Source organism: Calonectris borealis, chromosome 3, assembly GCF_964195595.1.
Source record: "Calonectris borealis chromosome 3, bCalBor7.hap1.2, whole genome shotgun sequence".
In the NCBI taxonomy this organism is placed as follows: Eukaryota; Metazoa; Chordata; class Aves; order Procellariiformes; family Procellariidae; genus Calonectris; species Calonectris borealis.
The window spans coordinates 92087105-92115007 of record NC_134314.1 but is presented as its reverse complement, the minus strand read 5'-3'; the positions used below and the strand labels follow the sequence as shown (position 1 = coordinate 92115007).

The 27903-nt window shown below is 40.9% G+C and overlaps 1 protein-coding gene across 1 annotated transcript in view; it reads left to right on the top strand.

The window, feature by feature from the left end:
• Nucleotides 1-11349, top strand: part of RMDN2 (regulator of microtubule dynamics 2) — a 48391-nt gene extending 37042 nt beyond the window's left edge. The window contains exon 11 of the mRNA XM_075146662.1: nucleotides 10409-11349. Coding sequence (XP_075002763.1) covers nucleotides 10409-10462 — 54 coding nt within the window. The 3' untranslated portion in view covers nucleotides 10463-11349. The remainder of the gene's footprint in view (nucleotides 1-10408) is intronic.
• Nucleotides 11350-27903: the final 16554 nt, after the last annotated feature.

The window sequence follows — 27903 nt, the reverse complement described above, 5'->3', positions numbered from 1 at the left end:
TTGTTGCACTGTCAGTAATAACATAATGTTTCACTTTTTCCTCTGAAAACAGAACCTTCCTCTTTCCTTCCACTCTAGGTTGGCTCATTACAGTTGTCTGTATCTACAGCTTTAAAAAAATCTTTGTTTGGGGAACTGTCAGGGACTTGTCTGTGTCAAAAGCTGTCAGAAATTGAATTGCACTCTTTGTAATTCAACCCATTTCATTAGACTATCTTAAGCAATAAGCAGTTGAGTGTGTCACTCTAGCTGTGCTGAAATTTTGCCCCAGACCTACTTTTTCTCAGTTGAAAGCATTCTGAATTTTTGTCCCACAGTCGCTATTTCTGCTCCTGAAAGCCTCTGGTTTGTGATTCTTGTCAAGGCCTCCAGGGCAGTGTGTTAGCTATAGCAGAGGTAGATGAGTTATTCAAGATTGCCTTTGTCTTCAACCACAGTGCAGTTAAAGAGGCACAGTTCTTCCAGTTACACCTACTGGAATGTAGTTTATTCTAAGAGATTATTAGATTCCTTCTTAGGCCCTTTAGAGTATTTTTAGTACGTGGACGCAAAATTTCTACAGATATTTGAGAGATTTTAAGTGGTTTAATTTCTCAAATATAAACCAAGTCATGGCAAGAAGGTTCACTCTGTCTGATCTCGTGTAGAAGCAAGTTCCCTAATTACCGACCTATGACTGGAAACGTCTTACCATCCTAGAGCGTGACAAGTTCAAACCTGAGCTTTGTCAGCCTAAGGGACCCCCTCTGAGCACAGCAGATGTGGTAGGGGGAGAGAGAGGTGATTCCAGAGATGAATTGTTCCTATCCCATTTAATTCTTTGAAGTTAAGGGAAAAGACCATTAAATAGCTCTGTAACTTGATTGACAATAAATGCTGTGTGTGGAGCGCTAACGTGTTTATGTCAAGTGTTCCTGCTGTGAAGAAAGACCACTGCATGCCTCACCAGCAGCTGCTCCTGGGTGGCCTTTATTTTTGGCCCAAATTATAGTATGTACCAATCATACATTAAGCAATCATTGCTTAAGTTCAGTGTTTCTTTAAATATGTATTGATACAGATATGACATTAATAATCTCTTAACTCTGCTTTATTCTTTACTTACTGTTGAAATATGCCTTCAGCTTGCCTGTTACAGAATGTAGGAAAGACTGCTCTAAATTATCCGTTACTTGGTACCTTACATCTTTGCATAAAAAGTAGGACCAATGGTGTAAGAGAGAGAGCATACAACTGAAATTGCTTTAACTTGGCCTGTTTTGTATAGATCTGCACTGATTGTGCTGGTGAATTTGTTGGTTTTCCCGTATTCAACTTACTACAGGCCAGGTAATCTTGCAATCAACTCTGAAGCTATCTGGTAAAATTGCAAACAAACATATATGACAGAAACTTTTGCTGGGCAGAAGATTGCCTGTGTTTAGTAAACTGGAAGTCATTCAACATGTTCATAAAGACTCCTTGAAAAATATAGAGATAGCATAGATTGGGATTCATCTTTGATAACAATAGCTGGACAAAATTTTGGTGACCAAAGGTAGTTGATGAGGCTCCCCCTACAGCCGGAGGAGATAGATGCATCCAGGTGCCTCATCCTGCCTCTCTCAGTCCCCTGATGGCAGAGAGAGAGACTAGATGTGAAGATATGTGTAAGATGTGTACCTGAGACACCTGACTCCTAGACTCTGCAGTTAATGAGAGGTGAATCCTGCCTCTAAAGTCCAGTGACATCCGTCTAAACGTGAGCTGGAGTTCAGTGTGTCCTGGGCCACCTGGAGGGACTTAGTCCCTGGTAAAAAGAATGCCCCATCACATTTCTGAAGTACCGGCAGACCTCAAGGGACCCTGAGGTGAGAGCAGGAATTTGGGAGCAATCTGAGGTGGGGGGTGGGGTGTATTCTGGCAAGCAGAGTGGTGATGAGAATAAGAATTATACTGGCTTGTGAACAGAAGAAAGAGTGGCAAATGGGCCCCAAAAATCTTTTGTGCATCTGAAGAGAACAAGGTGATTTGTCCTCTTCTGTTTTGACTCATTCTATAGATGTCACAAATTTGTCTGCTTTGTCTGATTTACTTGTGATGTGTTTTAAGTTTAGAAAAAAAAGTCCAGGAAAATATGGCGTTGGGGCAATAATATGTAATTCAATTTAAAAAAAAAAAAAAAAAAGCAGTCAGCACAAGGTAAAACCAAGTGCATGCTGAAAGGAATTATTATAAAATAGAGATCTGGAACACAAACTCTGTTGATGCTATGTTGATACCTCAAGTCCCATCTGAATTAGAATATTATGTGTTGGTTTGGTTATTGTGTTAGAGAAAGACTATTACTGATTTTGGGGGGAAACATGTTGGAAGTGAAGTAGTTCAGGGCTTGGAGCTGTAGTCAGGTTTAGTTTAAGGGAGGGGAGAGACTGTAATAAGACTAAGGAGACGTTGGGAAGACAGTAATAAACGGATACTGATAAAGTGCCTGAACGCACTACAGCCCTGTAAAAGATGGGGTTCATGGTCTGAAATAGAAAACGCAGGTCAGCAGCAGTCTGAGGATTTCTTTCAGTTTGCCACAGCACAGGATCTCCAGGTTGTCAGCAGCGTGGTATGTTGTCACAGTCCTGTGAAACCCATCATTCCCAAATGTAATCATAGTTTCTCATGTGAGTTTTCTTTCTTTCTTCAGGCAGGGGAATTCCTTTATTGTTTTTAAATGTTGGCTTCTACTGTGAAACATGCATATGTATAGAGGCATAAAATCAGGAGCAGACTGAGAGACAAAGTTGCTGGAAAGGTGCCACATTGAAGAAATGTATAGTATTTCATGACACAAATCATCCTGCAGCATAAGTATGAAAAATAATAGTAGACAATGGTTTACTTCTCATTGCTTCTGAGTATCCACAGTTTCCAGTGACTTCAGTGGGAACCAGAGGTGCTCGGCATCAGTAAAATAGCCCATAGCTCATTTTAATCCTCAGGTCAAATTCTCAGCTGGTCTAACTCAGGGCACTTCTTCGGCACTTTGTCTAGGATTCATTTCATGTAACATTTCAAGTTAAGTGAAATGATTTTTGTCTTGAATGTTGTATCACATCCAAATATCCCTTCTGTGCATCTGTTCTACTACTTACAGAATATGTTTTTAATTCAAGGGGTAGAGGGGCTTCCAAACAGAGGTAATTCTTGTTAAAGAAAAAAAAATAATCAGATGGCCAGTTTCAACCCTATTATGAACCTTAAAAAGGATACCAAAGAAATCATCAAAAAAGAGACAACTTCTGATTGAATGACTCCTGTAATTCCTAATACCAGTTTTTAAAAATAGTTTGGCACATTTTTAACTAATCGGTCTATGCATTTTTTTTATTTTAAAAGGAATACAGGAGATTTGGTGCAAATTACATCTGGAAAACAAAACTGATGTTACAGTACTACTTTAGAAACCTTTCTCTTTATCCTCTCTACTCTAAACAAAAACCTCCAATGAATCACACGGTCCTTCCTTGGCCATAAATACTGTCATACTGTAGAGTGGTACTTCACTGCTGGAGGTGCACGGGACATGAAATTGTCCTGCTTTTCTCTGGTGCTGTCCAGGTGGATAACCTCAGGGTCCTGGGAAACATTCACCCCCTCAGTAAAAGCGATCCTAATGTTCCAGGCTGCTGTGAGTTATTGTAAAGTGCGTAACAGCTGCTCTGTTTATCTAGTAGATGTTGCATTACCCTTATTGAGACTCATTGCTTTGTAGCGTGCTCAAAGCCTTGGTGAGTGTGACTACATGAAGGGCTGTCAAAACCAGATGTGGTGGACTACTGTGATGGAAAAAAATGACTTTTTTAAATTTGGGGAGAAAAATGTAATATAAATTTGAAAACATAAGCATTTGTCTTGCATGTAAAAAGACAAAACGAGTTTGGGGGGGTGTGCTTATTAAACACATAGCGCTTTGCACATAAGGGGAATAAGACACTAATTTCTTGTTTATAACAAAGGGTATTTTCAAGGCTGGAACTTGTAGAAAATTAAAGTCTCAATGCAGGATTATAAAGTATAATAGTAAAGAAATTATTGTTTCCTGTATCTAGAGATGAGCATGGGTGTGAGAGTGAACTCTGTGCTTGTAGGACCAGTAAGCTCACATAAAGGGATTAACAGCCTAGCAGAGAAAGAGATTAAAATTTCAAGGTTCTGGTCTCTGTGACATTTTTGAAAATAAATCTAAAAAGCAGCAAAAAATGTAGCCTTGGAAGAGCCAAAGACAGCAAAGCAGGAAGAATGCAAACCAAATCTATTTGCACAGAGAGCTGCTGAAAGTCTTACTTAAAATGCAGATAAAAACTTCCCTGAAGCTGAGAATGTATTTTACAAAATTATCGGTGATTTTAAAAAAATAATCTTAATTTCAAAAACCCTCCCTCCTTCCCAGCAATTACAAATGAAGGCAATTCGGAGTTGAAATTAACAAGTGAGAGAGATTTAGATATTACTGAAATATCGTTACGGCATTCAGTTCTTACAGGTGTAGAATGGCAGGAAGCAGAGACTTGTTAAAGACTCTGCCTTCGGCCTCAGTGACATTTGAAACTCTAGAAAAGCCCATGTGGAGGAGGAGGTAAATGTAATAATGGGCAGCAATAATGGCTGAACGTTTACACAAGAATGCAGCTGCTGAGGAGAAATCATGCCCATATGATTTTCTTGCATTTTTTTACGTCACTATAATTGATCACCCTGGTCATTAATTTACATTTTTAACATTGTCTGTAAGGAAAAGAGTGGGAGTTACAGAGGGATGGAAGAGAGGGCAGAGTATAAACTTCAGCACCCATCAGTTGTTCCTGTTACAACAGGCCATTTGTGTATCTTGAATTTTCCAAAACAGATTTTCCAAGAAATGTCTACTCCAGCCACCGTATTGGTCATATGTTGCCGACCTTGCTGTGATATTTCCAACAGATTTCATTTGAAGCTGCTGTGGCAATCTGTCCTTCTAAGTGAGATTTTGAGGAGAAGAAAGCAATTTACTTTTGCTTTTTAAGTGAAGGGTACAAATTATGACTTGTTTGTGAAAAAACTACCCATCGAAACTATGTGAATAATTTGGGTTAACCGTATAAAAAATGTTTTTGTTTTCTCATCAAACAGAACATTTTCTTTTCTCAACATCATCAGCTCAATACAAAATGTCATTGTTTTCAGAGGATATTCATTCCTTTAGATTTTATGCACATTTGTTCTCCAAATGCCAAGCAAAAGTCCATCGTGTTTCAATTACAAAATAATGGAAGGATTCAGATTTGTGTTCATTTTGAATAATACTGTTTGTAGAGTTGAACAAGAATTTCCTAATAGCTACCACTAACCCAAAATGAAAGTATCTTTTGAATATACTTTAAAAAACTATTCCTTAATTAGTGATTTACACTGAATATGAGTGCTTCAAGCTCAGGGAATGGGCCTTTAAAAAACTCATTATAAAAAGATCAGATTTCAAACTGTAAAATGCTGGTAAAAATGAGACATTTGTAAAAGAGCTGCTAAAAGAATTTGAGACCTCCTATATTTTACATTATTTTGCACTTCAGAGAATACCGTCTATTTTTCTCTATCTTAGTGATCAGACTGATTTGCCGTCTGCATATTTTTGAAGTTCTTGCCAAAAGGTTTGTTTGCATTGTCTGCTTATTCTTTCTCCCCCTCCAAAAGCAATTCCAAAAAATGATGAAGATATTTTTTGTAGTATAGAAGTTTCATACATAAGGATGAAGTCTATCCTGATAAATACTGAGCTTATTATATTTATGATTAAATTGACTAGTTTATCACAAAGTATTAATTTCAACATCCTATCAAAGGTAACACAGTTTTAGCATAGTTCTTAGTGCAACAAGACTGATCAACGGACAATTCCTCGAAGTGTGGCGCGTATCTCCTTCGCTAATGTGCTGACGATGCAGGGGGAGAGTGGGAGAAGTATTCACGGAGGTGGTGGTGCACTGCAGGATTAAGAGGTCCACAATCGGTTTCCTATTTTCGTAGAGTGGCCGGGGGAAGTCAAGCTTCCAGGAGTTTGAAATGTATTGTCTCAGAATCAATATATGGGGTGAAGGAGGGCCTCAACAGGCATCTTTCTGAAGGGGCTGTAACTGGGCATGATCGTGCTCAAGCCGTTTCAGTGATGACTGCGCAGAAGGAAGGGCTGTAGGTCCCACCATGGTGGGGGCGGCAGCTGGGCAGAAAAAGGGGAATGTATTGAACACCAAAAGCTCTATGTTTTGTACAATAGTGAAAGGAAACCAGATTACAGGTGAAACTTAGTCTTTTAAGTTAGAAAAGAACAAGTGGATAAAAATTTTACACAGCTATTAATTATTCTAAATTGAATTCTGCCATTTTGCCATTTTTCAACAGCAGTCCTCAAACTAGCTGAACTGTTCATTCACAGTCTTCTGGGTGTGAAAGGGTGTTTTTCCCTCTACTTGCAGTAAAATCAGAAAATGTGGAATTATTGTCAGCTATGTATTTTAAAGCTGTGTTTGTCTTGATCCTAAAAGCCTTGAGAAGTCATGATTTGTCCCCAGAGGAAGATACTAAAAATATGAAAGAACATAAAATGCCCTAACTTGCGACATACAGCAGTCATATAGAAGATTGCAAGTGGATGATTGCATTGGTTTATTGAAATATCTAAAGGGAAAAACAGTATTATGCAATTGTATGCAAATTAATGCCTACTACAGTCACACCATCTGTGAGAGTCTATCATGAGACTGAGAATGGATACCATATAGCTTTATGTGATTTATGTTGTCCACAAGAGCTATTACTCTCTAATTAACGATCTTTGTGCATGTTTGGGAGTCTCTTCTGTTACAGTCCAGGATTTCTCCTGGAGCTGCAAAGGAATGTTACAGCTGTACCCGAAAGCAGGGGTGGCTCTCAGCACCTCATTGCTGTTACCGCATATCAGAGTACAGCTTTGGACCACCCTTGCAGCCCAGCTCAATTAATATACCATGCAGCCCCGCTGACTTCAATGAAACCCTACAGGATGCATGTCAGCTTGGGATTTGGCAGTGGTTGCACACAATTATGTTATAGTTGGCTGGTGTGGCCATTTTGGCTGTGGTCATGGGGTTGTATCATTCTCTGTTGACAGTTGGGACTTTGTCAACAAGTGCACACATGTGCAGTGCCTGGGTTGAATGTGTTTAGTGCATGAGGAAATAATTAGCAGAGATGGAAGGTAAAATCATTATCTTTTTGTCTCTGCTTTAATTGCCATTTAATTTTTACATGCACATTTATATGTGTATGTCTGTGTGTATATATATTTATCAGTAAATTTTTTCAGCAGAAATTAGCTGTCAAAATGTCGACTATCTCCAGTTAAGCCAACATTCCCTTTTCCCCACCAGCTCTCTCTTCCGTCTTGCTCTTGTTTTCAACTCCCTCTCTTCCCTTGTTCAGTCCCTGGCCTCCCAGGTCTTTTTTTCCTGTGCATATCCCCTGTGGATGATGAAACATAAAAGAAAAGCAACTAAATAGGCAGAGGGCAAAATACAGTCACTGACCCTGTAATTTGAATACCTTTTGTGTAGCAGTTTGCAGAACATTTTGAACTCATATTCAACTCTGAAAACGATATGAGAAGTGTTTAATAAATGTAAGCCTTGACAGTAGAAAGTCAAGGTTGAAAATGGCTGTGTATTCAGTCAGTGCTAAACTAAGCCTCAGGGTGAACAAATGGGACTGATGCAAATATATTGCATTCCTCCTATGACTTGCACCTCTTCCTCTCCTTGCTGCACTCTAGAAGGAGATCAAAGCCTGCCCATCTTAAAAAAAAAAAAAAAAAAAAAAGAAAAAGAAAAAGCTGACCTGATTGCTCATTTTTAGAAAGCCACAGACCCTTGGAAGAGAGTTGGCCAAATACAAGGTTTATGGCTTTGTCTTCCCATTAACAGTCAAGTTTTCATCCTTAAAACTGCAGCCTGGTACAACGCTGGAAGAGCGTTGTGGCTTCCCTTTCCTTTTAGCATGACACACCTCTTGGTCTGCCAGGACTCTATCCAAAGGTGACATAATAGTTCCCTTCACTGACCATTCTCAGCTTTGTTTTTAATGCCATTACTGATTTTTTTAGACGCTTTTGCCATCTGAGTTCTTAATATTGACTGGAAGCCGCCGACTCAATTAATGCAGCCCGATAAGTAGTTTGCAACAATAATAATTCCTGCTTTTACTGATGTAGTCTTGGTTAGAACTGACAACCCAGAGGTAGGACACTTTGCACGTTTGCAGTTTCTTCTCCAGCTAGTTCTTAGAACAGTCATGGATTTGTTTCATTCTTTTTCCTAAGCCGAGAGGCAGATTCAGGAAAGATTGCCCAATATTTTTGGGACCTTTGCAACTCATTAAAGCTCATTGCCCAATATAATCCTTTGTGTCTAAGGAGAGAGACAATTATACAAAGTTGCTTGGAGATACGTTTTTAGAATGCTGTATCGTGCAAAGTAAGTAAAGAATCCCATCAACCCATGAAATGCTGAACACCACTCAGATAGGAGAAAAACTGCATCTTTATCATTTTCAGCTTAGAAAAGTGTGAAAAGAGTAGGACCAGATACAATGAAATCTTTTTCTTTTTCTTTGTAGCATGGGACAATATCTGGCTTTTTACTTTTTTGTTTAATGGAGTTTAGAATAATTTTCACAAGTTGACCACAGTCAATACAGAAAAGAGTGTATTTTCCCTGAATTAATCAACATACTGATGCAAATTTTGAGTTTTCCAATTTTTATTGAAAACCACAGGCTGGTGCTCCAGGCAGCCTGTAGTGACGTGGAGCATAAGGGGTGCTGAATTCTGTGTGACATTTCCTTCTGTTAGAGTATTTTGGCAAGAGCTTACTGGCTTTGCAGTGTGTGCCTTTTAAGGCCTCTGATAAATGATTAGGCAGATAATTTAGCCTATTGTTGCCAGTGGGAGAAGGCAGTGACTCCAAGAGAAGTGTCCAGCTAATGTATTAATGCCTTAATCCAGACCAATAATATAATGTAGTTTGACATATCTGGCATATGGTTTCTATCATCTCAATATTCTTCTCTATTCCTCCATGACATAATAGACAACTAACCAAAATAAAGAGAAGCAGGAATTTCTTCACCCGTAAAATGTATTTTAAAATGTCCTGTATTTTGTTCCAGCTCTTTGGTTGATTGGATAATGAAGTGATCCTGAAGTTCAGTGATTACTTTGCTGTCTGTCTGCAGTATTTTCTTTCAGAATTGCCTGTGGCATTATCTGGGAAAGAAATACTGGTCTCTGTCATTAAAAATACTTGCACAAAATTTGTGATGTGCAAGTCTTTTTGGCTTGCACTGCTAAGCACACATGGGTGTGTGTATGGCATGTTTGGATCCTTAGCAGCCTGCAGGTATGAGGTGCTGACTTTTTAGAAATGTGGTTTTAAACCAAGGTGCATTTTGCAAGCTAGAAGTTTTGCAATGGCAAGTAAAGGAAGTGGATTATATCCAGGAGACATTTCAAAAATAAGTAGAATAATGGAGTTTTTTGTACTGTGGTTACATGTTCATATGCGTGTACCCCGTTCCGAACAGATTATACACGGAATAGCCAAAATGTATGTCACTGGTTACCTGTGAAAGAGTCTGTGGGCTGAGTTTGGTTTCAAGCCCCGTGCAAACTGTGCACTAAAAGGAGCCTTTCCCTTCTGTCCTAGGAGGTATAATACTGAGAGTGCTGAGAGTGTTGGCTCTCAGCATAGCAGATTACTTGCCTCTTGCTCCCCCATTGGCTCCACTCTGCTATGAGCCCAGTAGCGTAGGCAGAGCCCACCAACACCAGTATGGAAGATACCGAGGGTGTAGTCAGTCCATGGTGGTTATTACAGGTAGGTATAGCTGTATGCACTGAAACCACCAGCTAACCTGTGTCGTTAATTACATTTCCCAATGTGTTCTTGTTAATTGCATAATAAATCATTAGCAAACACCACAGAAATATCTTTAGAAAAACTGCACACAGTGGGGTTGCAAGCTTACGTAAAGTATAAGGCAAGGCAGTACTTTATGCAAAGTGCATCCATAAAAGTTATGGCCTAAGCTGAAAGGCTTACTGGTCTGCTGGGGAGGCTATTTGTGGCTAACATTTTGAGTGCTTTAACAGAGCTGTAAAGGGAGGGCTGCCATCTGGCTCTTGTTTTCACTCCAAACTTTGTTTGCTATCACTGATAAATTAACTTACTATGCGGTCTTGTACATTCTGTGGCTGTTAACAGTTGTGTGTTATGTCTGTTGTTAGTAAAGAAATGTGGATAGGCACGTATTAGGCAAAGGAAGGGATTTATCCTATCTAAGTTGATGCATGATTGTCTGTTTCTTTCAGGATAAAGAGGCCCAGAAAGACTTAGAGGCTTTACTTCTCACACTGAAGCTGTGATACGACACACTTTTTAACTCTGTATGCTGTGATAAAATTGCAAAACTAAAATGAGAATCTATAGTGACTGGGAACTGCGGGTGAATTCCAGCTAAGTCAATGGGAAAACTGTCATTGATTTTAGCTGGCTTGGATCATGGCCTTTAAGCATCTGGTGATTCTGATATGAAAATGATGCATTCATTTTTGATTATTTATAATCTTGTACTGAATTTTAATTTTAGATTGCTGACACTGTGAGTCTGATTCTCTAAACATGAAGTCCACTGCTGGCAATGGACATACTGGGGGTCAGAATGCAAAATGCATAAATCTCACTCTTTGGAAGATTAATCGACTAGTATGTGATGCCAGCATAGAACTGTGTGTAGCAAAAACAACCAAACAAAATGTTTCTATAGTAAATTGTTTGTATCAACTAATTTACACAGATGTGTACAAAAGAAAATCATGAATGTTTATGTTTACACATTTCTCTACTCTTATAAAATTAGAATCTTGTTGAAGTTAAAAAGCTTTTGCCTTCACAAAGGTGTTTTTACTTTAAACCTACTGTTGGTTTTACATGGAAATGTGAAAACTTTATAAATTAAATATTACAGTTATATTTTATTTGTAACATCAAGTACAATATTAAAAATCAGACCAATGAAATTAAGGGGTTTAGATTAATCTGTTACAGCTGTGACGTTTAATGAATTTGTTACAGGACTTCCACCAAGTTTTTGAATCCTGGCTCTTTCTCTTTGAACAGTTGCCTAGCATGGTGGCATCAGTGTGTCTTCGGAGAACCTAGTCCAGCATGTGACCATCACTGACCTTTTATATCATCTATATGACATAACCTGTACATAAAATAGACTAATTGAAGAACTACTACTTCTGTCTGAGTGTGTAGGACAGCAATGTTTTCAATAAAATGTAACAGGTAGGGAAAGAATTTTGTTCACCAACGGACTGATCCAGAATTCAGCAAAGTCTATAGAAAAATAAAGGCCAGTGTTCATTGGCTTTTAATTCAGGGTCTTCATCTAGATGCGGGGAGTGTATCTGGAAGAAGTAAGCATTTCTGTTAAAGGAAATACAACTGGATAAGGACAACTGCACGTTCCGTTGACCTGTTTGATGTGTAAGATAACATGGACTAGTTTATGGCTAAGACAAGGAGAACTCATATGCCACCAATATATTGAACTAGTGATTGGGGCTTTAATTTTGGACAGATAGGGGACAGTGAAATTAGCAAGTAGAAACTACGGTCACCGCAACAAAGATCTAAAAATTAGGCAGATGTGAAGGAGTATGTATACATATGACTGAAGCATCTCATAGTAAGAGCGAGCTTTAACTACTAACAACAGAAGGCAATAGATGCAGTAGACTGGAAGAAGACAAATGTTACATTTGAATTTAGCCTGACTCCATGACTTCTCATAAAGTATGGAGATTTCTTTTCATAAAGTAGGGCTGTCCATTTTTTTCAAATGTTTTCTTTAAAAATATGTATTCAGACCTGAAAACATTACTGTGAGATATCTCTGAACAAAATCTGAAAGTTCAGAACTGGTTCTGAGTTCTTGCTGTTATCTTCATGGTTTTAATTATCCTGAAGATCTTCACAAATTGAAATACGCATTTTAGTTGTTTTCAATGTTCATTCTGAAGGAAAATGGTTCCTATACCTCTTTTTCAATTTCAGAGTTCTCTTTTATTCATACACAATTTCAGAGAAAAGGGGAAATACCATATGAGATAAATCCTATTAAATAATTCCTTCTGTGACAGAATAATTGACTTGTGAACAGAGAAGCTGCAAAGGTGGCACGTCTTGATTTTGGTAATGGGCCTTTGGTAAGGACTGCTTTTGGCATTTTCATAGCCAGTTGCAGGAAGCATAGTTTAAGTGGATCTACAAGAGTGACTTGTACTTAGGGTTATTGTTAGCAATTCACTGTTGCCTAGGAGGATGTAATAAGGAGACCTTTACTTAGATCAATTTTATGCTAATCAATATACTTTATAAAATAGATTGGATTATGCAATCGATACTTCATTTACAAGCAATTATTGCCGATAAAGGCTGAAAGTGTATCGGAGGAATAGATTAGAACAAGAAGTTATTTAAATTAATTGCTGAAATTAGGTGATATAAGTAAGATTCACTTCATTAAGGACAAATAGAAAGTATTGAATTGAAGTAAGTAACAGACAGAGGATGGAGGAGACCTGGCTAGTTGTGCTAATTCTGTGGAAAAGGATGTGCAGATTCCAGTGAGCGGCAAGCTAATCATGGGTCAATAATGTCATGTTTTTGTGAAAAAACTAATGTCATACTAGACTGAATAACTAAGCATTCCCTATTAAATTCACATGAAATAACCTTTTACTCTAATTAGGCCTAATAAGGTCTAACGAGGTCTAAGCTTGGAACACTATATCCAGTTTCAGGCACCACACTTCAAGGAGGTTGGGGGCTAATTGGAAAGAGTCCAGTGGAGAGAGACAAGAAAGATGTGAGGGCTAGACAACATCATTTTCTGTGTAAAAATTGAAAGAATTTGGTTTGTTTAGTCTGCAGGAGCAACCACTAAAGGAGTATTCACATTTGTAAAAAGCCATTGCAGAGAAGACAGTAAAAAAACCACCCAAACCTTGTTCTCCAAATCCCTGTTCATAGGACAAGAAATAATTGCCTACCTTCAGATTAGGCATTAGGAGAAAATAATCCTGATGGTAACTTTGCAAAGCCCTGCAATACATTTCCTGAGAACATTATAAAATCATTTACATAAGTTTTAAAGTAAAAGTTAAACAAAGATGATTTTAAACATTGGCGATGTTTAAGGCACAGTTCATCCTCTGGCAGAGGTTGGACTGGATGACTTCTTAAGATCCCTCCTGGCCTTGCTGTCCCTGGGGAGTGCACAACTCCAGCCCCTACGAGCCACGGGCGCTCCTGCTGGGTTTCTGCGGTCGGTGGGATTGTGTCTGCACACGCTGGCTCTGCATTTGGGCCAAGACTACCTAATGAATTTGTATTATGAAACATTTACCAGCATGTTTCAAGACTTGAATTTAAAGATACGCATCATGGCTGCCCTCGAGTATTTATTTATCTCACCTGTGGTTTTAATCCACATGATTACATTTTTAAATGAAATTTCTGATTTTATAAATGAAATTACTGACCTTTCTTTTCAGCCTTCTGAATTAAGCCCATTCTTCTGTTTTAATTTTTGCTCATTACCAGTCTATGTGTAGAATCACAAAATAACATCTGGAAGAGAAAAGGCTGGTCTTAATTATTCATTCCAAGTTGTCTTTCATAGTTCGCAGAAATATTCTTCACAAAGGCAAGAAACTGTTGTTTTATACAGCCAAGGTATTTTGTGCTTTTTAAATTTTTTACTAGTTAGTATACATGAGCATTCTCAAATTTTCTGTGTTTCCGCTTTGCTAATCTGAGAACTTTTAAAACTGAAGCGTGTTCCCTAAATTGTTCTCTAATTGTTCCTTAGAATAAAGCCTTTGCATTTAGTTCTAGGCCTAGGCTATCTGTTCTCTGTGTCATATCAGCTGGAGAAACAGCAAGCATAGTTCCAGAGGGCCATATGTTTTCTTTTTTGTTTAAAATATCCGCAAGCAGACATTCACTTCCGTAGTTTCATCTCCATGGAGGAGCTAGAAGTTAACCGTATTAACCCCTGCGGGCCTTTAAGCCGTATGGAGCAGATGGGGCTGCAGGCTGCCTGAAGCCGCGGTGCCTTGGCCGTGTGGCCCACTACCTCCTTCAGCTCTTCCACTGTGGCATCGCTTGTTTGGTCTCTGCTCCATGGGGAATTTGTCTCTTTACATGTTTGCAAAAGGTGAGTTCAGGGGGCCTTGATCTGGTACTAGGACTCTTGTGCTTCATTACAGTTAAAATTACTAGTTCTGCCTTCCTGGATAATTGAGATAATTTTTATTTCTTGTGGTGAAGCTAAGGGCTCTGTCATTGGATCCTGATCCCTTCGGGATTGTCCCCCTGCAACAGCAGGTAATCACAAACTAGGTTATCTATCTTTTGTAGCAATTGGCCACTGGCACATTGTGGAAACGGTTACAGTCATACACTCTCATACTGCTTTGTTTAAATTACTGGCTTTCCTTTTGCAGAGTCTTAGGGTGATTTACTCATTTTTATGTAGTAATATCAATACTCTGACTTCTGGAATGAGTTAGGAAGCTGTCCAACAGTGGTGAGTAGCTGACGATTTAGAAAGGAAAGTGACAATTCCTGTGTCCAATTAAATTAAAAAAAAAAAAATCCATGCCTGCAACCCTGTTGTTATAGTAGTAAAAGCCTGAACTAAAAAAAAAAAAAAACAAAACAACAACAAAAAAAAAACAATGAAGAAGTGGCTACCAGAGACCCAGCCATGTTCAACCCAAACATATCGTCTTATCTGGATCTACTTATCTTCAGCCATCACTACCTGAACACCTTCCACCTGAAGTACCTAGAACTGTAGGCAGGTACTGTGGATTCCAGCAAGGTTCATGGGTTTTCTGGAATTTTCCTGGACACCCTGGAGGGTGGTCCTGTGGTGTTTTCTTTCAGTGGGCACAATAGGCATGATGGATACATGACACCTACTCCAAATCAGAAAATCCTGCAGTGATGTGACAATTAAAATTGTATTGCAGCATTCATTCAGTGCAAACTCAAGAAGGAGTAACTCTGACTGAAGGGCCGACATTATTGTTTGCTTTTTTTCTTCTGTACATAAGGTTATATTCTTATTTTCCAGCACTTTTCCTTCTTACAGACTCTCACAAGTTCCTTGGAGAAGAAACAAATCAAACTGTCTTGGCAATACAAAAAGAAGTAAGCTTTTCTGGCCCCATCTATGTTTGTGTAACCCATGCATGTGTGACGCTGGTAAATGAAGCACTAGAACTAAGAATGTGAAACATTAATAATTTTTTTTTTGAGGAAATATTTTACTCGATTTCATTAAAATAAACAACCAGTCATTCTAGAAGTATCTGTGGGAGCAATGTCCAGTGTGAACTTGAATATGAACAGTCTGAGCTCTGTGCTTGGTTGTGTTACTGACCCATGATGTGACTGTGGGGTAAGCTACTTAGCTACGTACCCAAGTTACACGCATGCAAACACTGTCTATACACTCTTCATATGTCTTGTTTATTAAGATTAATTATGAGCTGGTTTGAATTGCCTACCTGTATGAGCCAAAAAAACTGCCACACAGTATTGACTGGGAATATTATAACCTAAACATGTCTTAAGGATACGGGCATGAACGTGGATGTACTTTTTAACCTACCAAACTAAGTTCAGGTTTTTAATTCATGGATAAAGGTAATCAACATGGCTGATGAAATGTCAGCCCCCAGATGAGAGAAATGTTCTTGCTCATTGTTCAGAAAAATGTGGCAAATCAGCAAAGTGGATTCAGCGATTTACTTGTGTTTTCCTAATCTTGGAAGAGGATAATTTATGAAGAAATGAAAAGTCATTTGTAAAGTTCTTGACTGTGGCTCTGGGTTAAGGATTGCTGGTTTTCAGAATGCTAGGCCAGCTTATATAGTGCACTATAAAATCATATATGAAGTTTTAAAGCAGTAATAAAATGTATGTTTTTCAAAATAAAACACTTTTAAGTGCAGCAAGGGGTTCATACAAAAGCACTGCTAGGTTGTGTGTTGGTTTTGATACCACCAGTGTATGGCTATTGGCAGTTTCAAGCAAAACAGTGTTGCTGGTGCGTTCGTCACGAATCCCTGAGCAAGGATTACCAGTGCACGCTGGCACAAAAGGCCATAATTGAGTGTGTGACCCTACAGTCATTTGACATCTTCTTTGTTTTAGAAGTGTTTGTCTTACTGAAGAGTAATTTCACTTGATTTGTCCCTATAAAACTTACCTGTGACATTTTGGTGCCATTGAGAATATGGCAAAACAGCCTCTGGACATCGGTGAGACCCGGGCTTTGTGCCAGGATGAGATTTTTAAAAGTACCTGCTTGACCTTGTGTGACACGTGCTTCTGTACATCCTGATACTTGGTTCAGCCTGTTCCAGCGGCATGCTGCTTTCAGCCCCTTTTACAGCCATTCCTACGTGACCAAACGTTGATTAGGAAATGAGAAGGCAGGTCTTTTCAGCTGTCATGGGAGAAATTCAGAACAATAGATTAGGGGGGAGAGAAAAGCCCAAAAAACTGGACCTAGACCTGCATGGTCATTTGAGCAATGCTTTTAATTAGTTGTCCACCAGACATGATTTCTGTAAAGGGGCATTAGTTTATTCTCTAGAGAAGGAGTTTTTTGCTCAGTCTAGCCTATTACACACCACAGAATTTTTCTTCAGCCTTTACATTATAATATCTATTTCCACCCCCGACTTACTTCCCCATCTGAAAAAATGGGGCTGATAGTGCTTCTTTCACCCATGCGGATGGTTTGAAGAAAAACAGGCAGTGAGGCACAGTTGTCTGCAATGAGGACCATCGCAGTGTTTGAATGGACCATTCGCTTGCCACCGAAGCTGGCAGCAACTCCCCCATTGCCAGGCTGGCATTGCAAAATGGGAAGGCTGACCTGTGGTTTTTCAGTAACTGGTAGAGCCAAGCCAAGGTTCAGCCAAGCGTTAACTGGTTGGAGAACACACGCAGCAGTAAGCAGTAAAATAGGCTTCACATTTTAGGCCTCTTTCACTTTTTCCATCAGCACCTGAAGAGCTGTCAGGGAAGTCGAAGCCTTGGGAAGCATTTATGCCGCGTTTCCAGGCTGGTTTGGAACGCGCGGAAAGCCTGTGCAGATACGTGGATAGATACACAGAAGCGTATTTGCAAGCGCGGCTGTGAGCGGCGGCGGGGCGGGGAGCAGCGCGGGGGCCGGAGCAGGTCTCCCCGCAGCTGTGGGCCAGCAGCCTCGCGAGGCCGGGGGAGAGGCGGGCACACCTGGCCGAGCAGCGGGGAGAGCAGCCCAGGGTGCCTGCAGCTGGGGTTCAGGTGGGCTCTGGCAGCGAAGAATCAGCAGTTTACTGCACGTGGTTGGACTAAAGCTTCCCAGAGGGCTCATGGAAGGTGCTGGGCTCACACATCTGGCTGCTTCCTGACTTTGGGAGACGTGCGCTGGTCACTCGGGAACTGTGTTACTGCAGGACTTTGCTGGAAGTCCCGAGCCTCCGACTGCTGCTGGCCTGGAGGTGAAGGAGAGGGTGAGTACGTGCTCTGCGGGGTATCCAGCTTCACACTGCTGCGTCTGTGTCAGTGGGGTACTGTCATGGGTGGGTGTTTCACAAGCCTGTGTGTCTGCTCGTGGCACATGCCAGCGTTCAGTTAAAAGAGAAAATCTGGAAGCTGTCCCTAGGAAAGCTAACCAAAGGCAGACAGGATTTGGTAACTCCTGACGAGGAGGCATGTTACGTCTTGAGCCTGTAACCACCCACATGCAAGACTCTCCCCTGTGCAGGGCTTTGACTCCCTTCGGGGCCTGCAGCGAGACCCGGGGGGACGCTCCAGAACCTTCCACTGTCACCATCGCGTCCTCTCCTGGGTCACTGGTGCATGTGGCAGGTGACAGTGAAATGAAAATGTTTTTTTTCATCTTTCCTTACTTCAAAAAATGTTTTTGTTCATGTTCACTAACTTAAATTTATATGGAAAAATACAAGGTAGAAAAGACATTTCCAATGCATTACCTATGAACTGCCATTTTCCTATGCGAAGAGCTTGTTACTGTTAAGCAAACGAGTGCTAAAATCAAGCTAGAACACCAGTGTGAAAACATTGCTGTAGCTTGGTTTTGTGGGATATATATTAAACTGCTAACATTTTATTCAGTTTCCTCCATAACTGCTTACAGCACTTGGTTAAAATCCTCACTGATGGACCTTCGTGAAAGCCGTGTGGCGGGTGTGAGGCAGTCGGCAGCTGCTGCGATTGAGCACGGCTCCGTCGGCAGTGCTCTGCAAGGGGAGCTAACGCTCACTCCCAGCCGCTGAGATCTGCTTCCTCAATTGGCAGCCTAAAATGAAAGCTAAGGGGTGTTGTGTTTTTCTTAAATTGTTGGGGGGGGGTGTTTAGTCCTTAAATTTAGACTAGAGAAGGAACTTGAATGAAGGAGCTTTTCTTACACCAGTGAGCAGCAGAACAGAAGCAAGTGCTTAGTGTATTTAGTGTATCTGCAGTGGTATCAGGTGAAGGCAAACAGGCTGATTGGGTTCACCTGCACTGCAACACCCTGATTTCTGTGCTGCACTGGATTTACTCTGGTAGGAACGCTACGGATCCTGTCTTATTTTGATTGTCAAACTGTAATTACACTTGCAGAAATTGTATGGGGACCACAGTTTCTGTGTTTGTGTGTTGATATACATACAAAAATATTTTTGTGGATATATATATCCGTAAGTTTAATAGAGGAATTAAAATGGGTATGACCTGCTGCATTTTGTAGCTACAATAAGCAACTTGATTACTTTGTGAACCTGTTGAAATTTCTATCTATGTCTGAAGTGAAAACTTGAGAAAGCCTCTGCCTGCACATTCTTTTATATCCTAACTTCTAAGAGCAAAGTTAAAACCTGTTTCAGGAAAGGGAATTGCCACAGTTCAGCACTTAATTGGGCCTCCCTCTGAGAGGAAAGACAGGAAAAATATCTGTTGAATACAAAGTATTGCTAGATATCTTGTATGCTGGAGAGGAAATGCTAGATGATAACCCTACTCCAGACTGCAGGCTCATCTTGATATATAGAGCTGAGAGTTCCTATTGGAGGCTCCTTACATGTTCAACTTGGGGCAGGCAGGTGGTAAAGAAAAAGGTAAAAGATGCTGTAAATAAATGTATTGGCTTTCCTTGCCTTGGCTTCTTGACCTGTGAGCTTGTGAACTCTATAGGGTTTACTGCGTCAGTAGGAATCAACTCACAGTCCACCAACCCTGTCTCTAAGAGAAATGGTTGTAATTGGTATCCCCAAACCATCATATCTGCTTCTAGGGAGTCTGTGGCTGAAGGGGAGGGATGAGGGGGGAGAGTCTTATGTGTCTGGAGGTGGGGTTTTGTCTTTTGAGGGTACTTTTTTGTAAGTAAGGATTATGGTTTGCAGAGAAATGCTCAAGGAGGCTTGCTTAATACCCATCTGTGGTATGTTTGACTTTCTTTGGTTTCCTGCGCTCAGTACTCGTGCACCGAAAAGTAAAGTAACTCCTGTGGGAGTGGGAAGGGAAGAGAAATTTCAGGCAAGATTGACGCAATCTTGGATATTAAGTATGAGGAGATTGAAGCGCATCCCGGAACGGCTCCTGCTGAGACGCTAATAGCTGGTCTGCTCACCCGTATTACACTGAATGTCTTCCAGTTTTCTTGCCAAAACAAGTGGTATTTCCAGTTGTACTCCAAGTAAGGAGAAGTTAAAATGTAACCTCAAACCAGTGAGCTTTCGAGCCAGTATTGCAGGGGCTGTGAAGTGCTTTTTCTGCCAAGCAGACAGGCGGGGCATTCAGCAGCAACCGCAGGCCTGTCAGTAAGTTTGACCTGAGACAATTGTGGCCCCATGGCCAGAAGGGAAGGTGTCCATAAAAATTAAGTGCTCAGCAGGGCTGTGTACATCTCCAGGACTTCAGTTTCCAAGCGTTTTGGCAAACTCTGTTTTTCAGTGTTGGTCTGGTGTGACTCCTCTCTGGAGTTGGCTTTGATTTTTATTCTGATTCTTCTGACACATGGCAGTCAGAAATGGACAAGTTTGGATCCTCAGCTCAACATTTGCTTTCTGCATTGCTATCTTCATTACTAGGTACAGCCTCCAATATATTTAATGCTTAATGTATGCAGTATGTACAACCAAGGCGAGGTAATGCTGTATTTACTGAGTTACTCGATCATCGTCTTACCAAACTACTTCTGATTACTTACCCATTTTATCAGACAGGGTCCCTTCTCATCTCTAGCATAAGCTTTTGCAACTAAGTGGAGCATCTCTTTTTTTCAGACTCTCCTAAAGGCTACAAAGAAATATTTCTTGCACTGGAGACCTGTGAAACTTTCCAGTCAGGTACTATTTCACTCAATATAATTATGATAAAATACAGCTGATGTGGAAACTTGGGTACGGAGCAGTCCAATTGCCCAAGTCCACATTTTCTTTTTTCCAGTGACGTACTAGATTTCCAGTTGTTATTGACAGATTTCATAAGGATCTATCTCATATTCAGAGACAGGTTGAGTAATTCTTCATATTGCAGGCATCACAGCAGCCTTAGAGAGATGTGTGGGTCTTTCAGCACAGAGGGGATTATCTGTTAAATTTTGCAGAATAGTTTAGAAAACTTCTGGTGTGAAAGCATACCCTTCTGAGGATTGCTTTGTGTAAAGCACTTTATGCCAATGTTTGTGTGCTGTAAGCCTTTGAAGACACAGTATTTACCCGATCTCTTTTATTTTGAGAAATATTGCATAGGCTTTTTAAGACATTTCTCCTATAGTTGACACTTGCCACTTGCTCTGCATTCCTCATCCTTCATGTTCTTCTAGGTTTAAAACCAAACAACGTAAGCCCTCAACCCAGCCTGTAACCCTGATCTGGAGAGACATCCAGGTGCCCTGGAGTTCAGTAGGGATTTTCCTGCTGATTTCAAGTGGAGTGTTCTCAGGCGTGATAGTGAGTAGGGTGCCATAAAATTAACTGTAATTATCTTCTGGGTTGCTGTTGCTGCCTGAAAGGATGCGAAGTGACAACAGATTAATGCCCTGGGATAAAGCTAGCCAGTGAAAGTGTTCAGAGAATGCTGTTTGCCTGTTACAAAAGCCACAGTTTCTAAACTGACTGTAAACTTAGGGGATAGGGGGAGTCAACAGGTTTTGTGGTATAGGCAGGAAAACAGTACATTGCCACCACAATATTATCAGCGTGAGAATTCAGCAAAGAACTTTCAAAAATCATACTAAAAACAGATTGAATATGTTAACTTTGAACTATATTTTTCTTATTAATTAATCAAATTTTTTTTTTTAAAGTAGCTTTAGCATTTCCCTGGTATTAATACGCAAAGAGGCATGTCCATCAATTAAATTTAAAAATATATATATAAATGCATCATCACTATTCTTCCCATAAACAGAGACCACACGGCAGCCTGTAGGTCTATCCTAATAAGCAGATAACCCTGTGAGGACACCTGGGGGAAACCGTGATGCCGGGCTGCTGCTGAGTTGCCATCCATGCGGTTCCCTCTCTGACCATGTACTGCTTTATGGAAGCCCCCTCTGTTGTTTCAGTTGTTGGAGTTGGAGGCAGCAGTGCAAGCATTAAAAAAGAAAGACACAAGAAACCCTGATGTGTGCTATGATTTCTGCTTTGACTCTCGGTGGTTTCCAGCTGCTGTTTGACTGGGACAGAGGGACCCTGAGGAGTCTCAGCTTTGCTGGGCAGCGGTTGCTGAGGTGCCTGGGGCACAACGTTCGTTCCAGGAACACCACGTTTTGTTGATTCCACAATTAAGTGCTATGGGATTTTAATTTGCTATTTACTCATTTTTAATTTCCTTCGTTTTTGGCAGTCAGACCTAATTTTGATGAGAAGATTGCCCCAGGACATGAACATTTTCCTGGAGCTGAAATTTGGATTAGCAAAGCACTTTCCTAGGATCTCCTCCTTAACACCCGGCTCTTTCCCTAGGGAAGGAGTGGGCTCGCTGTGAGGGCTGTGGCTCGAAATGTGCACATAGGTTTCATGGTAACAGGAATCCCCAGCAAGAGCTTTGGCAAGGGGCTTGACCACGTTGATGCGGTGGTGTTACTTTTAGCTCTTCTGTTTCTAGCTTGGGGAGTGAAATTCGTGAGCTTGCTTGGGATTCCAGCCCCTGCAGTGAACGGGGAGAATTAAGATGTCTCGCAGCGTAGCAGTGAGGTGTTTTTTTCCTAGGGGTCTGCAGCCTTTCCTGTTAAAACGCCTAGGGTAGCATGTATGTCTGTGTCCTGTGGTGTTTTCTCAGTCCATGCTCTAACCCTGGCAATGAGCCCATTTACTGGAGAAATTGATATATCCACCATTAGGAAATGAAGAGACTTGTCTGCCCCCAAGTACCACCGTTGCCCTTGGCTTAGGTGTACAAGTGCCACCCTGACTTGTTTTATGTGTTTGCATTTCATCGGACATTACCTGTGGTTTTTAATTTAAGAGATTGTATTTAACTATTGGTGACCGTGGGCTGGTCCCAAACAAGGTCTTCTACTAAAATCACCTTGTGTTTGCGTATTGGCCACAGCATTGTTTACTGTTTCCTGAAACGCAAGGGAGGAACAATGCAAACGTGCATCTGAGTGGAAGATGTTTGGCAACATAATGTTTTTCTAGGATAACTCCTTATTGTTGAGTGATTACTGCCAGGGCTATGTCCAAATTCTTTCCTCCTCCTCCTGCAAAAATATGAAACGTAACAACAGTACTTGTATCTCTTTACATGAAAACTTTCACAGAAAGATTATGGGCAGGTTGTTAGGTTTTGTTTGTTGTTTTGTTTTGTTTTTTTTTTTTTCTTAACAAGTGCTGGAGAATAAGTAACTCCGCGTCCAGATTTTTGAGTACATGGGAGTTAGATGCCTAAATGACTTCTAGTGGATATGGTATTGAAAACTTGAGAACTCCAACCTGAGCTGGAGCAGAAATATACTGGAAGCATCTGATATTTGTTGTGCTCAAGCATAATCCTGAAGTTTTGTCCTGCTAATATAATCCATCTTCAGTTAATATAAGGACCAGTTGAACTTCCTTGCTAACAAATATCCTTTCTCTACTCCCAGAAAACTTAAAATTAAAGTATCTGTGTGGCTTGTTCTGAGAGAACATTGTTCGGTTCCACTGCAGCAGTAGGCTGCTTGCTAAGGTCTGTGTGTCTTTTCCCAATCAGCCATAGACATAGATGTAGACACCAAGTTCACGTTCCCAGCTTTTCTAGACATTTATTCTTTAGATGCAAATGCTGAAAGAGCCTAGAGTCTGGTCTCACTGCGGCCAAGTGGCCCGTCTGCTCTCGCTTGGTTTCCCTGTCAGTGCAGGGTAGCTCTACAGATAGCGCAAGAAATTCATCATAGGTATTGACAGCAATATAGGGATTTTTGCATTAAATTCTAGGTACTATGCTACCTGTGAAACTACATTTTATATTCTGTCATGACCAAGGCTGTAGCTGGAGAGTGAAAAGGAGAGGAATTTGCTAACTAGGATGCAAATTGAAGCTTTCTAGGGGCTTAAACAGTTTACATGATACACCATTTTAATTGGTGTAAACCCTTCCAGCAAGGAGGCAGAAGGGGGGATTTACTGAGCTTGGAAATAATTAAAATCATGCTGAAACTTTCCTAACAGGTACTAAATGTGACATAGTGTGTGGTCTCCCTGAACAGGGTTGGCTTTCCCTATAAATGGGAAAGTGCAACATCTGATGTTTCAATGCATGCACATGGATAAACAAGGCTTTTATGGCGTATTAAGAATAGTTTGCTTTATGGCTCTTTAGATGCATCTTAAAATCTTGTTCTATGATGACTTTAGCAGAGCTGTCCAATTTCCAAGATATGCTTCTAAAGCAGGATGAGGGTTGTACCTGTTTTTTATTAACTATATTACAAGCTAAAAATAAACCAAGTTGCAGACAGCTGACAGCAATGTGGACCCTCAATGTGTTTCATTAAAAATAATAATAATTCTCGGGGGCATGGAGGCAGAGATCAAGCTCTTTTTGTCTCCTGGAAGCCCTCCTGGAAGTCTGGGGGAGGAAAGTAACCTGACAGTCTTTGAAATTTACTGATATTCATCAAGATCACTGGACTTTGAATGGAGCTTTAGTTAATTATGAACTGTAACTCCATGTTTTAGTTTGTTCTTGGACAAAATAAGTGGCTTCATCGTGCCTTGCAGGCTACTGGCAGAGAAGCTTTCTGGTAGTGTGTATAAAAGGATCCTGGGGTTGTATGTCAAAACTGGACAACGGCAAGTGCAGAATTATAATGAGGGTGGTCTAATTTTTTAGACCAGCATAGGGATGTGGTGATTCTCTCAATTTGTTATTTAATCATGTCTGAGTGCCTTTGTGAAGAATGGACTCAAACTGACTTGGGAGTTGAAGTTTCAATAGCGAAATTCATAGGACCTTAGCAGGAGTGCAAGCTAATTACTGAGCACAGGTTGAGGGCCAGTCCCTTGAAAGAAGCATTATAAAAAAAATCTAGCCTGGCCAGAGCTAGACAAATGAAGAAATATTCTACAAGAACACTGGGCCTCTTTTTTAATCTTTACTATGCAAGCCTATGCTACTACTGAAACCTATTTCCCCAAGAGTCTTATTTCACTGAAGTCTGTCTTTTCTAATAGTATTGCTATTTAGCAGTCAGAACTAAAAAGGCAATAAAACACATGCATTTAAGCTGAAAACAGGTTGTACCTCCTAATAAATTTGGAGACAACTTCAGTGGCACAGTTTAATAAAACTTGTTTTGGTGAACATCTGTAAACAAATGTTTTTGTGCATTGGATAGAAAAAAGCCTCTACAAAATCTGAAGTACAGTTTTGATACCTCTTTTTGATAACCCAACAAAATGCTTTTGGACGCTGGGAAAGGAAGCCTTCTGCAAATGATTTTGACCAATAGCTGAGCAAGGATGTGAGAGCAAAGAAAAAAAACCACAAACCAAACACTGGAAAGAAAAAGGTAGAGTTCTAATTTCTAGCCATTTTTGAAGTGCTGTGCAGGCTTGAATTCCCCTGTCCAGATTTGGATTGACATAAGTTGTAATTTGTTTCCTGTCTTTAAAATTTGATTTTCAGTATGCAGTAAATTAAAAATATGCAGTAAAATACAGTAACCAGATTAGGGATTTAGGTGTCTGCAAACATGTTGCTCTATAGTTTTTGCTCTCTTAAATCCTGACTACAAAGTTTGACTGAAGATATGCCATGCATTTACCATTTTTGTCTCGATATTTGGAAACATATGAGAATAGAGGACATTACTTTGCGAGGAATTTCTTTTTAAATACTGGGGGAAAGCTTAGATTCTTTGATTTATCACCATTAAAATACACATCAACTTCTGTGCTAAAAATCAGTGAGCAAACAGGGCACTGTTAATTACCCATATCTTAAATTGCATGGCTACTTCACGTACTACTATAGGCGAGGTTGCTGCATGTAGCGCTTAATTGTTACTTCGAGTATCAAAGATGCTGTGGTGCTATTTAGAATTTTAAAAGGATTAAAACCTTTGAAAGATGTGGGGGTTTTCACCAATGGGTCATACCTGTGTACACCGGTGGCTCAGAAGTGGTTCTTCGCTTGTGAAGCATCCCGGACCAACCCCGCGCCCGCAGGCGAGCAAACGCCTCCTTCCTGAAGTCAAGTGGAGAATTGCCCCCCCCTCTGTTTGTGCGGGCCCAGGTCTTCAGGGAGAGCCGGCAGTACATGCGGTTCCTGTTAGTTCAGAAAACAGAAACATCTGGGGAAGACGTGAATGACTTACTGGCTCGGTTCAGCAGCAGGAAAGCCTGTGACAGATAGATCCTCTCCATTATGTGCTGAAGCAGGGAGCAAATGCTCATAAAATCACATAAAATCCAGCTCAAAAGAGCAAGAGATGGGCAGTTATGGCTGTCTTGTATGGCCTTTCCCTCTTCCTGCCTCTGGGGATGCTTCCTAAAGGAAGGTGAAGAAGGGAAGGCTTTTCTCATCCAGTGGGAGTGTTGAGTGTGGAGGAAAAGCACTTCCCGGGGACAGCAGTGGGTTTCCCAGGATAATGCCCACACAGGTTTAACTTCAAGAGGAAAGGAAAGTGAACCAGTGGTGAACATATTGTTTGCTATGTGTTCACTGTAAAAAATCTAAAGGAAAAAGCCTATAGTGTGGTAGGTAGTTATTATTATTGTGAAGGTAGAATGACTAGACCAGCTCCAGGTGGCCCCTCTTGAGCAGGGGGTTGGACCAGCTGACCTCCAGATGTCCCTTCCCATCTCAATCAGTCTGTGATTCTGTGACATCAGGTAGTAAAATTGGGTTAGTCTCTACAACATGGCCTGGTTAAATCAGTGGGGCTTATTTCCTCAATCCCTAGGGAAATGTGTCCCACCAGTGTAAGAATATTGTTTTTTCTCATGTAACTGCTGAAGATGTTCTGGAGCTTAACATGTCTGTTTCTAAGCAGGCAGACCTAAATATCTGTCTCTCGTATACTGTGACTAGCAAGGGAGGGACATGGCACATCAATAACCTCAACAGTAGGTGTTCAGTATAAGCAGGCTGTCTATGGTCACTAGTCAGTGGAGGTAAAAGGGCAGATGGGATGAATTGCCCTCTGCAGGGGCATGGGTGTGTGTCTTCATCAATTACAAACCTGTGGTCCGTAGAGTACCCTGGGGAGCTATTGTACCTGGGGATGGGGCAAATTAGTATTAGCAGCTGCTCGCATTCTTTTTCCTCATTTTTGTTCTCCACCATGTGATGAAACATCTCTTTCTATTTTCTCTGGCCTGTTATTTTCATGTTTCTCCTCTGCTGTGTTCTCCTTCTCACTTCTTAACCGCCCCAATTTTCCCTATACTTATTCCTCCATACATACAGCATCTTCAATGCTACAGGCTTGGGGAAGAGTGGCTGGAAAGCTTCCCAGAGGAACAGGACCTGGGGGTGCTGATTGACAGCCGGCTGAACATGAGCTGGCAGTGTGCCCAGGTGGCCAAGAAGGCCAATGGCATCCTGGCCTGTATCAGAAATAGTGTGGCCAGCAGGAGTAGGGAGGTGATCGTGCCCCTGTACTCGGCACTGGTGAGGCCGCACCTCGAATCCTGTGTTCAGTTTTGGGCCCCTCACTACAAGAAGGACATGGAGGTGCTGGAGCGTGTCCAGAGAAGGGCAACGAAGCTGGTGAAGGGTCTGGAGCACAAGCCTTATGAGGAGCGGCTGAGGGAACTGGGGTTGTTTAGCCTGGAGAAGAGGAGGCTGAGGGGAGACCTCATCGCGCTCTACAACTACCTGAAAGGAGGTTGTAGCGAGGTGGGTGTTGGTCTCTTCTGCCAAGTAACTAGCGATAGGACGAGAGGAAATGGCCTCAAGTTGCACCAAGGGAGGTTTAGATTGGACATTAGGAGAAATTTCTTTACTGAAAGAGTGGTCAGGCCTTGGAACAGGCTGCCCAGGGAAGTGGTTGAGTCACCATCCCTGGAAGTATTTAAAAGACGTGTAGATGAGGCCCTTAGGGACATGGTGTAGTGGGCATGGTGTGTTGGGTTGACGGTTGGACACAATGATCTTACAGGTCTTTTCCAACCTTAATGATTCTATGATTCTATGATTCTATGATTCTTTGCTATTGAGCCTGAAGAACTACTGCTTCTATTAGCATATGATCAAACTTTGCTGGATTTCCCCAAAAGGCAGGAAG